At 40.9% G+C, this 12,378-nt stretch overlaps 1 protein-coding gene across 9 annotated transcripts in view; it reads right to left on the reverse strand.

Annotated features, from left to right (window-relative positions):
- KALRN (kalirin RhoGEF kinase) overlaps positions 1-12,378 on the reverse strand; it is a 530,488-nt gene that overhangs the window by 37,420 nt on the left and 480,690 nt on the right. For all 9 annotated transcript variants that reach the window (XR_011324291.1, XM_069780931.1, XM_069780932.1 and 6 more), the window contains 8 exons: positions 11,864-11,967; positions 9,323-9,392; positions 8,653-8,739; positions 7,776-7,868; positions 6,646-6,696; positions 6,226-6,303; positions 5,133-5,318; positions 1,561-1,732 (listed from right to left, as the gene is read on the reverse strand). Coding sequence is in view for 8 of the 9 variants with exons in the window: in XM_069780931.1 (XP_069637032.1) it covers positions 1,561-1,732; positions 5,133-5,318; positions 6,226-6,303; positions 6,646-6,696; positions 7,776-7,868; positions 8,653-8,739; positions 9,323-9,392; positions 11,864-11,967 (841 nt within the window). In the remaining variant the exon portion in view is untranslated. The remainder of the gene's footprint in view (positions 1-1,560; positions 1,733-5,132; positions 5,319-6,225; positions 6,304-6,645; positions 6,697-7,775; positions 7,869-8,652; positions 8,740-9,322; positions 9,393-11,863; positions 11,968-12,378) is intronic.

Below are 12,378 nucleotides of genomic sequence, written 5' to 3' on the forward strand. Positions count from 1 at the left end.
GCTTTTGCATGTAACCCTTTCCCAGTTAACTTCTGAAAAGTAAAATTAAGCTAAATCAAAATTTTAAAAACCTCCACGTTGAAGAAAAGGGAACCTTTGTTTTGATGTGAACTGAAAGAGCCTCTTCAGATTTTGCAGCAAAAAAATCCACAAAACCAAATGCCAAAACCCGAAAATCAAAAAAGCTAACAGACTGTGCCAAGCCAAAACATTTTGATTCAAGCAAATAAGTTTCATTATTGAGCATATATTAAGTCTTTAAATATAGAACTCTTTTCTAATATAAGCCCCATAAAAAAAAGCTGTTTTGAAATGAATAGTGCAAAACAATTTTGGAAGCATCCAAAGAAATGATTCCCACTTTGTTGCTTCCAAACAAACAAGAGAGATACTATTTTTAGATTTTGCCTCTAGTCCTGGTTCCTTTGCTTCCCCTCATCCAGTCATGAGCAAGAACAAGCCAAAATTGTTAACTGATTTTGATTCCTCTATATTTTCAAAATACACACTTCTGTTGATCGTGTGTGTGTTTGTCTGTTTTTTTTAGAAACACAGCTTTAATTTGAAATATTATTTCGAACCACCCCAAATCTGTTCCTAAAGCAAAACTGACATTTTGGAAAGGCCCCTGTTCATGCACACCTCCCATGGTTCCTAGGAGAAACAAGCCCAGATGTTTCCTTGCCCTCTCTTTTGGTTTTGGTTGAAAGCAGCTGCTGCCCCGCAGAGTTTGGACCTGTAAGAGGGTGGATGGCGAGGCAGCCTTTGTCCCACCTCATGTCCTCAGCTTGTAGCACACGGTGATGTTGAATAGGAGGTTCTTGTGGATAAGCCTCGCTCTGAGTAAGTGGGAGATACTGTGTAGATACAACGGCAATGTGGCTTTGACACGGTCTTGGGAAGGGATTAGATTTAAAGTCTCCCTGTCAAATGGAAAGCACCAGGCGATACAGCCCTGCAAACCCCAGCATTTTTAAAGGATCTTGCACAGAAGTACCACCAAAGGCACATCAGTGATGGAGGGACTTGAGACCTGAACATGAACCTAACTGATATACGCACGGCAACTGTGCAGGGACCCACCACCTGGTTAAGCAGGGAGGCAGTAGGCTGCCAAAACCAGTCCATGAGATGCTGCTAATGGAGCCAGGCCAGCATGACCTGCAGTCTTTAACGCAAGATGGGGCTCCAGTGGCTTCTCAGGGTGGGTTCCAGGGCCACAGAGCAGTTCAGATCAGGCTTGCCTGGTTCTTCTCCCATTCCTCACCTTCCCACCAGGCAGACCTGGCAGGCAGGACAGAGACCTCTGTAAAGTGGCACTGAGGTGGTCTCTTTTCAAAGACCAGCTGTAAATTATAAGGACTCTTTCCCATGTAGTCTGTGGATACCACTTGACCCAGTGCTTAATGACAGGCAGACTGGGCTCTAGTTTTGTCCTCAGGATTTTCCTTATGAAAAGAAGTTGCTGAATGTTTTTTCATAAAGGGAACAAAGACAGAAATATTCTAAAACCCATTTAGTGTCACAGTTTGGGAAACAGAGTGAAGACCATGTACATACCATTTAGGAAGTCTCTTTGCGTGTCCAGGACCTGGTTGATGTCCTGTACCCAAGCTTGTTGAATTTCTGGATTAGCTGCCTGTAAAATTACTCTCTCTGATGTTTCCCGGCTCATTAGAGCAAACTTGCAGGGATCATTGTCCACGTTTTCTTCAATGATAAGGTAGTTCATCTGAAACAAGCCAAGGTAAGCATGTGTTACATGGAGCATGAGTTAACATTACTCAAGATCCAGAATAAAATCTTTGTGAAAAGTTCCTGGAAATTATTGAATCCAATAACAGACTGTCAGATCACAATCAGAAGAATTTGCCTCATCTAGATTTAGGCAGACAAATCTTAAGCTTAAATATGATGCTTAATAAAGCTCTGACAGATGCACCAGACATCTGCCTGCCTAGTCTTGAATTACAACTTCTATTTTAAGGTAACATAGACCTGACTGATGTGCTAAAAATTTATTGTAACCCGTAAATAGAGTTAAAATGTTCCTATTAAGATGTTAATGAAGTCTATCATTCCTCCAATTTAAGTAAGTGTTTATATTTCTTATCCTCCATGGGAAAGAAAGTCTCAGTCATCAGAGTATTTTAGAAATGGAATGGACTGTGCACAGGGATATACCAAAAAAAAAGAGCATTCTCCCCTGATGCTCCAACAGATCTTCTTATTTCTAGCAGATTACAGTCATCTGTGTGCAATCACTTCACTTGACTGTAGTAACAGATACTCTTTCTGGAAATCGCATGGATGGCAATTTCGGCTGCTGTCCTGACCTTCTGAGGCTTCTGTGTAAGTGTACCCATAACTTTAACTTTTCCTGAGCTACTTATAGCTACGATAGTAAACAAGAATAGGTTGGCATAGCCTTTCAAAAAAAGAGAGAGAGAGAGAGTCTTCATGTCAAAAGTAGACAGCTCTGAAGACTAAGGCAATAATGCCTCTCTAGAAGATGTCTATCTCCAATTGCTCTGAATAACTGTCAAGGTATGGAGAGATCCATTCCACATCTAAATACCGTCCAGCATTCAAACTGCAAGAAGGAAGGAGCCTCTTCCTTCTCTTCTGGGGGTCCCTGTGAAGTTAGAGGGACATGCAGGAACTCCTCTGACATGGGGACAAGGAAAGGGACAGATAGTGAGCCTGGACAGTGCTCCTCCTCTTGTTCTGAGCTCTTGCTCCTCTGGCTGATAGCCAAAGCAAGCAAGTCAATCCTGGTATGACTGCAGGAAAAAGACTTGTAGGTCAGAGTCCCTAACCTCCTATTTGTGTCTCAGGGAGATGCATTTGCCAAGGCTATCCACTTAGGTATTTTGAGAGTCTGAAAGGTATCCAGCTGAGAAGTATCCAAGAAGGGATGTGCAATTTCTGAACGCTAACTACCTCACTGCCTAAGAAAGGTTCTTTGCTAATGTAGGACATCGTGCTGAAGCTTCTATGACAGTTTGAGTGTGACAGATCTTGGAGAAAACTATTTGGGAGCCTCATCTCCCTGACAGACCACAACGGCTGCATTTGAAGTCATATGCACTTCTTACTCTTAACAGAGAGACCTCAGTGCTCAGCAGTGGCTGTGACACAAAGAAATGGGATCTCCGATGCTGGCTAGGTCCTTCTGCTGTGTAGGAGGATGTGACCATCAGGGAAACAGCCAACATCTCTCAGGGAGTGTCTTCCAGAGAACCGGACAACCATGACTGCACATGGTATCAAAGCTAGCCAAAGAGAGCTAGTCAGTCCTGGCAACTGCTGTAAAGATGGGTTCAACCTGCCCAGCAGGATCTTATCAGCACTCGAACCAAGGTCAAAGAAGCTTGGTCCTAGCTGACAGCGTAAAGCCTCCTCAAACTCTGGCTCATGAACTCAGACCAGATGCAATTTCTGGATGCCCACTTTTAGGGCAGGGTTATGAAAGACAGGTGATGAGGCAGCCAGTTTATGTGATACTTTTGGACAAAGTGCCTCTCACCAGGGAATAACCCAGCTCAGGTTGAGGCTCCACTGCAAGGTGAGGATGCCTGTAGCACAGAGAGGTGGGGAATGGTCCTGCTATAGGGAATGGTCCTGCTCCACTGTGGGCCACAGCTCATCTCTGTGGGAAAGCATGAGAGAAATGCAAAAGCAGCCAGAAGCTGAAGCAGGGGCTGGGAGGGAGGGTGTGAGAGCTGCTGGCACACAGACTCCATGCTGTGGTGGGAGAGATACACATGGAGCCACGGGGGATCCCACACTTGCTGTAGGCACTCAACAGGAGAATGAGCTGTTTGCCAAATGGAAGAAAAGAGAGACTGGAAAATTATCACACAAAAATTTTAAACTCAGGCAGTGGGAACAGCATTACTTTCATAGGCTGTTTAACTAGAAAAGCAACTCATACCCTTGAGGCAAGCTAATTTTATTGACATTAGGAGAGATTTATTTTTCTCTCTTTATCTACAATATACAATTCAGGAATTGTTTCCTGCAGATAAAAGCCTCATTGTTATACATACAATAAGCTGAAGTAAAAATGATTCATGTTATTTCCATCCCCAACTTTAATAATAATTTAAATCAGCAATAAGATAAAATCAAAGCTGAATATCTAAATCAAGATGATTGTTTATTTGTACACTTCAGCTTTTTCCTTTATAGCTTATTATTTGGTTGAAAACTATGAAATACACTGACTTGCAAATGGATATAGGCTTTTCAGTAAATGCTGCAGTTTCTGTCAGCCAAGAAGATGCCCTCATTTCAGTAAATATGCTAGTTATCATAGATTTGTTTAGTTATACATGGTTAATATGCATTATTTCACCTGATATTGTTCTCTGCTGTTTCATATTAATGTACCATTCAAAATTTAGAGCAAACACAATGCATTCTCCCACATCTTTTTTTAAGCTGTATCTTTGAAAAGGAAATCAATCCCAGACTGGTTTCTCAGCTTTGAATGATCACGACATTCAAAGGAACCGGTGACTTTGCTCTTTCTGCAGGCACAGCAAAGGCTGTTCTAGCAGGAAAGGGGTAGCACTCATTCACCTTCACTTACCATTTCAAAGGTTAAGTTTGCATTTTTTAAACAAGCATGAAAGCCCTTAAACAAACAAATAAATAAGTATTTTCCCTGGTTACTTTCAGCTTTTACTTTTAGTCCCAGCCCCATAATCTGGAAAGATTATTTAAAACCAAAATTAATTTCTTAAAACTTTCTTTATAGTTTAACTGGTTTTATAATTCCTCATAGCTGCATTTTTAGAACTGTGTGTGTTTCTCTTTGTTTTTGAAATAGTTCTGTCTTCTACTGCAGGCTTTTTAGTGATATTTGTTAACTTGGAACTGTGAATGACAGAGGACCTGCCCCCACGTTGTTCCTTGTAAAAATTACCCAGTAAATTTAGATGCCCAGTAGTTTATTTAGAGACGGTCTTAAACGGCTTCTGATCCACTGACAGGTAAATGCAAATGTTTTCTGCAAATTGTTGTCCACATATGACAGAATGGATCAGTCTCACAGTATAGAAAATTGGTAAGATTTCCTTACGTGACCATCAAACACAATATGCCTCTCCCTCTGTATTTCTTACCTTTATGCTTTTCTTGAACATGTAGCCTGGCGTTAAAGATCCTTTTCTAAGGAGTTCGCTGAAGATAACTATTTGCTCGAAGAGAAATACCCTACGCTCCTTTGGTCGAGACTGAACTCCAGAATCCTGCTCTGTCACGTAGAAGGTGTCCTGCTGCAGCAGCTTGCCTTGAGCTGTCAGCTTGCCCTGAGAAGCAGACAAGGCACCAACATTACAAACCCCGACCCACCGTGATCCCACGAGACGATCTTCTATGTTTCGTGCAGTCCAAGTTTTCCAAGAAGCACTGAATTCATGTGAGACATATCCCCTCTAAGTTATCAGAGCAGCAATCTTGTAAATCAAGAGCTCAGTTTAAGGAAAATAACATCGGTTTCCTTTGTCCTCATTGCCACTGATTGTGCATATAAAACTACAAGCAAGAGGACTCAAGTAAAGTCCTTTGTACTTAATTTCAACCACCGTTCCAATTATGTAGTTTGTTATTGTAGTGCCTTGGATTCCCTCTAGTCATGAGCTCTCCAACACCCCCTAAGCCAGTAGGCAGTGACACAATACCTCTGAAGGTGCAAAAAACCAGGACCTACCTGTTTGCAGGAATGCTACAATGCATAAGATGGTAAGACAACCTTGACTTCATTTTGGAGATAAGACATCTCTCCAGGACTGCCAAAGTCTACATTGGCTTAGTTACAAACCACAAGCTGTAACCTGTGGGGTTATAACTCACAAATCCCCTCCTGGATGTTGCCAAACTCAGAGGGAGCTGTTAACATGTTAATGCTAGGTAACCTTACTAACAGGCAAAGCAGTCTGGTTCACCACTTATTTTATAAGAAGTGTAATTCAAACTTGCAGAAGCTTTTACAGACCTTACATTTTGAAGAAACAATAGATAGATTGTCACAAGTTTAGAGTGAGAAGTACGTCACCCCCCACCTTCGAAACCTCACCAAAGCATGCAGATCAGCATTGGAGAAGAACAAGCACTAGATGAACAGCCTGGAGTAGGGCAGATTGTACAGACAATCACAGAAAGATAAAATACTTTTCCGCGCCTGGTTGTTACTATAAGCAGAAAGCCAGTGCATACCTCAAAGCCTTGGAGGCGACCCAGGTTCATCATATCATTGCAACGTTTCGGTACAAGGCACATTAATTCAACTGCTTTCTGTTAAGGAAAAAGGATGTTGTATTATTACAAGAGAATCAGAGGGTTCCTAAAAGCAAAGTGTCAAATAATGAACTTCAATAGCGCGATCACTGCTAGCAGTTATTCATGGTGAGGCCCTCATGCACTGAAGATGTATGGTAAGGTCTAAAAGAGGATGGTGCACCTACAATGCAGGACTGTGCCTTCATCTTTTACTTCTGAATTAAGCTAAGAGAAATACCACATTTAGAATACCAGCAGGATCTTCAACTACTGTCAAAGGAATACTGGGGTTTTCCTTCCTCTGTATAAAGTGCCATTAGTTAACATAGCACTATTGTCCAGGACATGAAAACGTACCTCTATATCAGAGCATTCCAGGCCAGCTTTTTCACTATACCTCAGGAAGTCCTGGAGAAAGCAGAAAAGTTTGCATTAAGGCATTTCAGAAAGAGAAGACAAAAGATGCCAGTTTGAAAAAGAAAAAGCATAAGCATATTAAGCATGTGATCTTCTGAGAAGGAACTTGCTAATATTTAATAAATTCATCCTCAGAGGTTGCTGAATGTTATAACCACTTTATAGATACGGAAAAGGGGTGTGGATGGTTGCTGAAAACATCATAGGAAAAAGACAAAGCTGGGATTAGCTCTTGGGAATGCTTACTTGGTCCCTGTCTTAAGCCACAAGACCACACACACTTGAAGATTTTTCTTTTCCTTTTAGCATTTCAGGGAACACGCTGCTGTCTCTTTGCTAGCGTGCAATTACCAAACTGTGATGGCAGCCTGCTTGAGACTAGTTCAAAAAAGAGAAGAAACCAGCTCAGAGCCCCGGTACTGCTGGAGATTACAGGGTAGGGTTCAGACATGCCTAATTTTAGATATTAGCTTCAGACCCCTAGGGATGAATTTTCAGAAATGCTGAGTAATTGGCATTGTGGATAAGTCAGCAGAAACCAGAGTGGTCAGACTTCTCGGGAAAAAAATTGCGGTGAGCTCCCCAAATTTTAAGACTTCAGAATATTCTGGAAATAAGTTTCTTATGCTAATTTGAAGAGAGATATTCAGAAATGGAGGCTATAGCATTTACTAGAAGCATGCCGTTCAGCACCAAAGACAGGCTTTATTAACACACTTGTGCATCTTTATTGCAGTTTTAAAAAATTGAATGAAAGTTTGCTCTGAAACTTCAGAGGAAGAAAACTCCTATTTGAAGTTTAGTCTTCTATAAAAAAATTCCAATATTAAATAAAAAAATAAATCTTTTGATTATCAACAATTGCAAACTAATCCCACAGATGTGGCCCTCCTGCTCTCTGGATATTTTCCAGGGGACTCTGTCATTGTATGCCCAAGTATAAGCAGACTCCTCTTCCCTCTTAATTTCATGAAGTTATTCCTCAGTTAAAACTAAGGCTGAGTTAAAATAACAGCATCTAATGCAAGATGCAGACTACAGTTTAGTCCAAACCGCATCCTTCCACTCACCTTGAGAAGAAGCTGATATTTAGTTATTCTTTGAATGGGTTTGATCAAAAAGTCACTGATGGTTAGCCGTTGGCTTATTTCCTGTTGAACCTCCTAAAAATCGAGGATTAAAAACAATTGCAAACAATCACAGAGTAAGACAGAGAACATGATAAAATGTCTCGGCAGAGGCTTATTTCCACAGAAAGTTGGTCTGTTCTTAATCTTTTGTTTGCAAGAGGGAATTTGAGAGGATTTAAAAATCTGGCGTATCCTATTTAGGCAAGGACTGGGTAAAAGTCATGACCGAGCTGGAAGGCATTGGAAAGCACAGGATCCCTTCCCCCTTTGAGCTGACCAAGCAGGACTGCAAGGTCTGGAGACGGCTCTTTCCACTGCAGCGGGGATTAGCTCACAAACAAGTCCTGCAGTGCATGCCTCATGCCCTTGGGTGAAACGAAACATCTTTCCCTTGTTAAACAAGCTTCTTTCACACTAATATCTAAATGTGTCTAGACCCCTTGAAACAGACAATGTTATTGGGAATTTATGAGAGGCACCACCCAGCTCCAACGACTTTTACCTCCTCCCCTGTTTGTAGACTACAGATTTAAAAGTCTTATTTTATTTTGGACAGAAATCAATGCAGTTGCAGCACTTTGAGGGCCACAGACAGTTAGTACTGGATTAAATATTTATTAGAAATTAACAACATGAGAATTTGAAATAAATGAAGTAGCTTTTTTTCCTTGTAGCAGAGACTAAGGCATCATGTGCACTATAAGAATCTTCTAGAATTTGTTTTAGACAAATGCCACAGGTCACAGAATAGTCTACTTGACTAGGACTCACAGTTGTATGTAGCAGTAACGAGTAATGTACAATGAGCCATGCTTACCTCAAAGTATGCCTCATACTCAGCTACTATATATTCAGATCGTGGCTTGTTTTGGCAATATACCACATACATGTGTAATCGCCGCTCCTGTGAAAGCAAGATGCACAGCAGTCTGGTGAGATAGTGGCCACCATTCTGTCTCGCTATTAAAAGTTGGCAGAAAGTTGCTATGATGTTCTGCTTGGTCTTCCTTATTTTTAGGTTAATCAAAGGCTTAGTAGTTTGCTGAAGTAGGGAAGTAAATTGATAACTGGGTCTGTTCTCCACTTCTGCACCTTAGGCAAAGGGAGGTTTCCATAGGGGTAGCCAGTTAGAGATGTCATCCCCAAACCGGTGGGTCTGAAATTTGCTCTAGTGTTCTGCTGTAGCTAATATCACAGGAACATGTCAATCACAGCAGTTGGCAACTACCTGCCATAATTATATGTTGGCAGATGTCCTTGGCCACACCAGTTTTGCCCCCAAATAAGAAGTCTGAAGAAGGCAATGATTAATGCTTTAGTTCAATCCAGCTGCTCACTGAAGATGCACAACTATAAGGCTACTTTACATTTAAATTAAGTTTAGACATGTAAAAGTATCAAGTTGACACAAGTAGGTGTTTTCAGAAAGGAGTCATCACACCCTAAATAACGATTATACTAGAGATAGGTAACAAAATAAAACTTACATGCTTAATAAAAAGCTGTGCTAAACGGTCAGGTTCTTGAAGACATTTTTCCAGTTCAGCCAGGAAAAAGCTGAAAGAAAGGATATCAACATTTCAGAACACTTCTTTAAGTCATCTCAGCAGCAAACTAGTAATCCTTCAGATATATCGGTGCAATTTTAGCTATAGTATTCAATAATAAATGGAAAGGTAAGCTTGGCTTCAGCCCTTAATGGTGGCATTTCTAAAACATTAGATGAGAGCTGTGAAATATGGAGGTCTTGTCTTGCAAACTATCTTCTCTTCTTTACTATTACAGTGGTTTCAATTTTTAAAAAGTGCCAATTACTATCTAATTGCAAGAGTTGCTTTCCTTCACTGAGAACTCCCAAAGTAAAACTTTTCCATATACCAAAACGCTTGTGAAAACTCAACTGAAGCTTTACCAGGAGTTCTCAGTTGCATGAGCAGATTTGGAGTACTGGTCAACGTGAAAGAGATGCAGAAGTTTCCACTTGAATAAACAAATCAACACGTTTTTGTTGGTGGTTTTAGTATGTTCTAGGTGTAGCTGTTTTTCAGTATATTACTGTTAGTAATATACCGTAACTCATAATAGTAATAGTAATTCATAAACACTGTCTCTATTTTGACCTGCAGCTTTGGGGAGGTCATTTGTTCTAGCTTGAATGCTCTTACCAAGAATATACTAGGATGTCTAAAAATGAGGTAAAAGCAGCTAAACTAAACTTTACTAATACAGGTAGGTTTTTCTAACCGGTAGGCAAATCCTGACAGTCTCCCTTTCCGTGATCTTCCTCTTTTTCACTGCAGGATTTCTGTCTCAAATGCCTCCACGGATTTGCTATAGTAGTCAGATTTGGTGAGAGGACATGCTTGCAATGGTCTGGTCCCAAGAAATCCCAGAACCTCAAAAAAAGATGCACATTGGATAGCTGTTCCAACTAAACAGACCGATTGCTACCATCAGATACAGCTGCTTCCATAACTTAATCCTCTATAAATGTTAAATTTATCTGCATTTAAATAGACTTCTTGACCCAGATATGCAGAACTAAAAATAGGGAATACCTCCCTGTGTGTTACAGAAAACTATCATCACACTTAAACAATGAATGGCACTGGTAAAAACACGCCGTTGCTGGTATCAATTTAATATATGGTGAAGCTTTTTCTGACATTTTTTGTTTTGTGCACACAACGGGATCTATCAGAACATAACAACAGGCCCAGGCCATGAGATAAGCATCCTGTAGGACACGTAATGGGAAGGGCACCTTGTTTCCTGCATAAGGGAAATGTCCAGAGCTGAAGGAAGATCCAGCCCGGTGTCCATTGCTCAAGACTGCACACACATGCTCAAATTCTAGTTAGCCAGAGCTGTAGAGTATTTCTGAGTGGCAGAGTTGAAATGATGATCATATTGTCCATAAGCAAGACATTGCTGTTCATAAAGTTACAGCAGAAACAGCCCAGGGTTTAAAATAAGCCTCATGTTTCCAGCAGCGTTTCAAAAGCGACTTGTATGAGGGCAGAGTAAGATTTTCATGGAACAGAGTTCCTAACTCAGAGTCAAAAGCAGCAACAGGCCAAAGCCTGTCAGAGCTTTTACGTGAGAAGTATCTTGAAAGTATTTGCATTTTATCACCCTACTAGCCAAATACTACTGGTATGGTCAGCCTTCTTGATCCTGACAGCTGCATGTGAAGATGTTCATGTTGCTAAGAACCACAAGACACAGGAAGGAAACCATGACATTCCAGCATTGCTACTGCTCATCATTGGAATGGATTGAGTCTACAGCTGTGACCCAAGAAACACAATTATGGCAGCCTCAGTAGCTTTCCTGGGGATCCAGCAAGTACCCCACAAGCAGCACCTCTCTGGGAGCCACTCTGGGACTGCGTATGAGCAGTAGCTCAGGAGCTGTGGATGGACCACAATGGTATCTCCAACAGAGCCTCTTGTTGTGACTCCTCAGCAAGGAATGGCGGAGCCGTTGGCAGCACAGCACTGACACAGAGCAGACTCTCTTGTGTGCAACAACATTTCTGTCACGCTGACCAGCACTCCTGCCACAGTGTTTGAGCCAACATAAAGCTGTATCTGTGAGAGTCAGCACAACAAACACCCTCCCATGAAGCCAGGCAGTGCAAAGCTACAGCCCATCAAAGTTTTTCACTGGGAAAAAGGAGTTTATGTAGGACCGATGCTTTGCGTCATGCAGTTGTGCTGGTTCTGATCGGGCAGACAAAGCCCTGTATCAGGATCTAGTGTATGGTGAAACTGTGGCTAAAAGCACATGAATCAGAACATGTTCTCAGGATTCAAGGTAGCGATGATTTGTGAAGTTACTAAGCAGCACTTACAAACCAACAGAGACCATTTAAAGTGAGGCAACGTCCTTTGGAAGTTCAGCCCTGAATGACCTGCTGATGTTCAATTAAAAGCAGCTTAGACATACAGACACCATATACCCCAATCCTTTATGGACGAGCGGTTTAGAAAGGTGCTTAAAAAGGAACAAAATGAAAAACTTACTCTTTGTGCCAGTCATAGATCTGGTGAATATTGCCAAATACTATCTTGTCTTTCCCTTTCATATCTTCAGAAACTCCTTTTTCTTCCATCCTCTTCATGAAGCCCTTTAGGATTAATGATCAGCAATTAGCAAAAGGTTCATTTGAAAGGGGAGAATAATTACACTCTTTTTTTTTCAAAGCAGCAAAAGTTTAATGTCAGTATTTTTAAACTGAAAACGCTTAAAATACCTTTTGTACAATTTAAAACCAGAAACCCACCTAGATACTTACAATTACATAGTTTGCTTAAAAGAAAACTTTAAAGGATTTATTCTGAATATCTACAATACTTACAGAAACCGTTATTAGATGTCATTGAAGTGACAAGTGCAATTAGAAGATAAACCTTAAACAAAAGCAGTTTATCAAGCTCTTGGCTTCTCTGGTAAAAGGAAGAAGCCAGACTCTGTACAGAGTTCTTCCATTCATCACCATAAGTATTTTGTGGGAGCACAAAGCCAAGCAGTAAGTTTG

The sequence above is a fragment of the Haliaeetus albicilla genome, chromosome 4 (genome assembly GCF_947461875.1).
Source record: "Haliaeetus albicilla chromosome 4, bHalAlb1.1, whole genome shotgun sequence".
In the NCBI taxonomy this organism is placed as follows: domain Eukaryota; kingdom Metazoa; phylum Chordata; class Aves; order Accipitriformes; family Accipitridae; genus Haliaeetus; species Haliaeetus albicilla.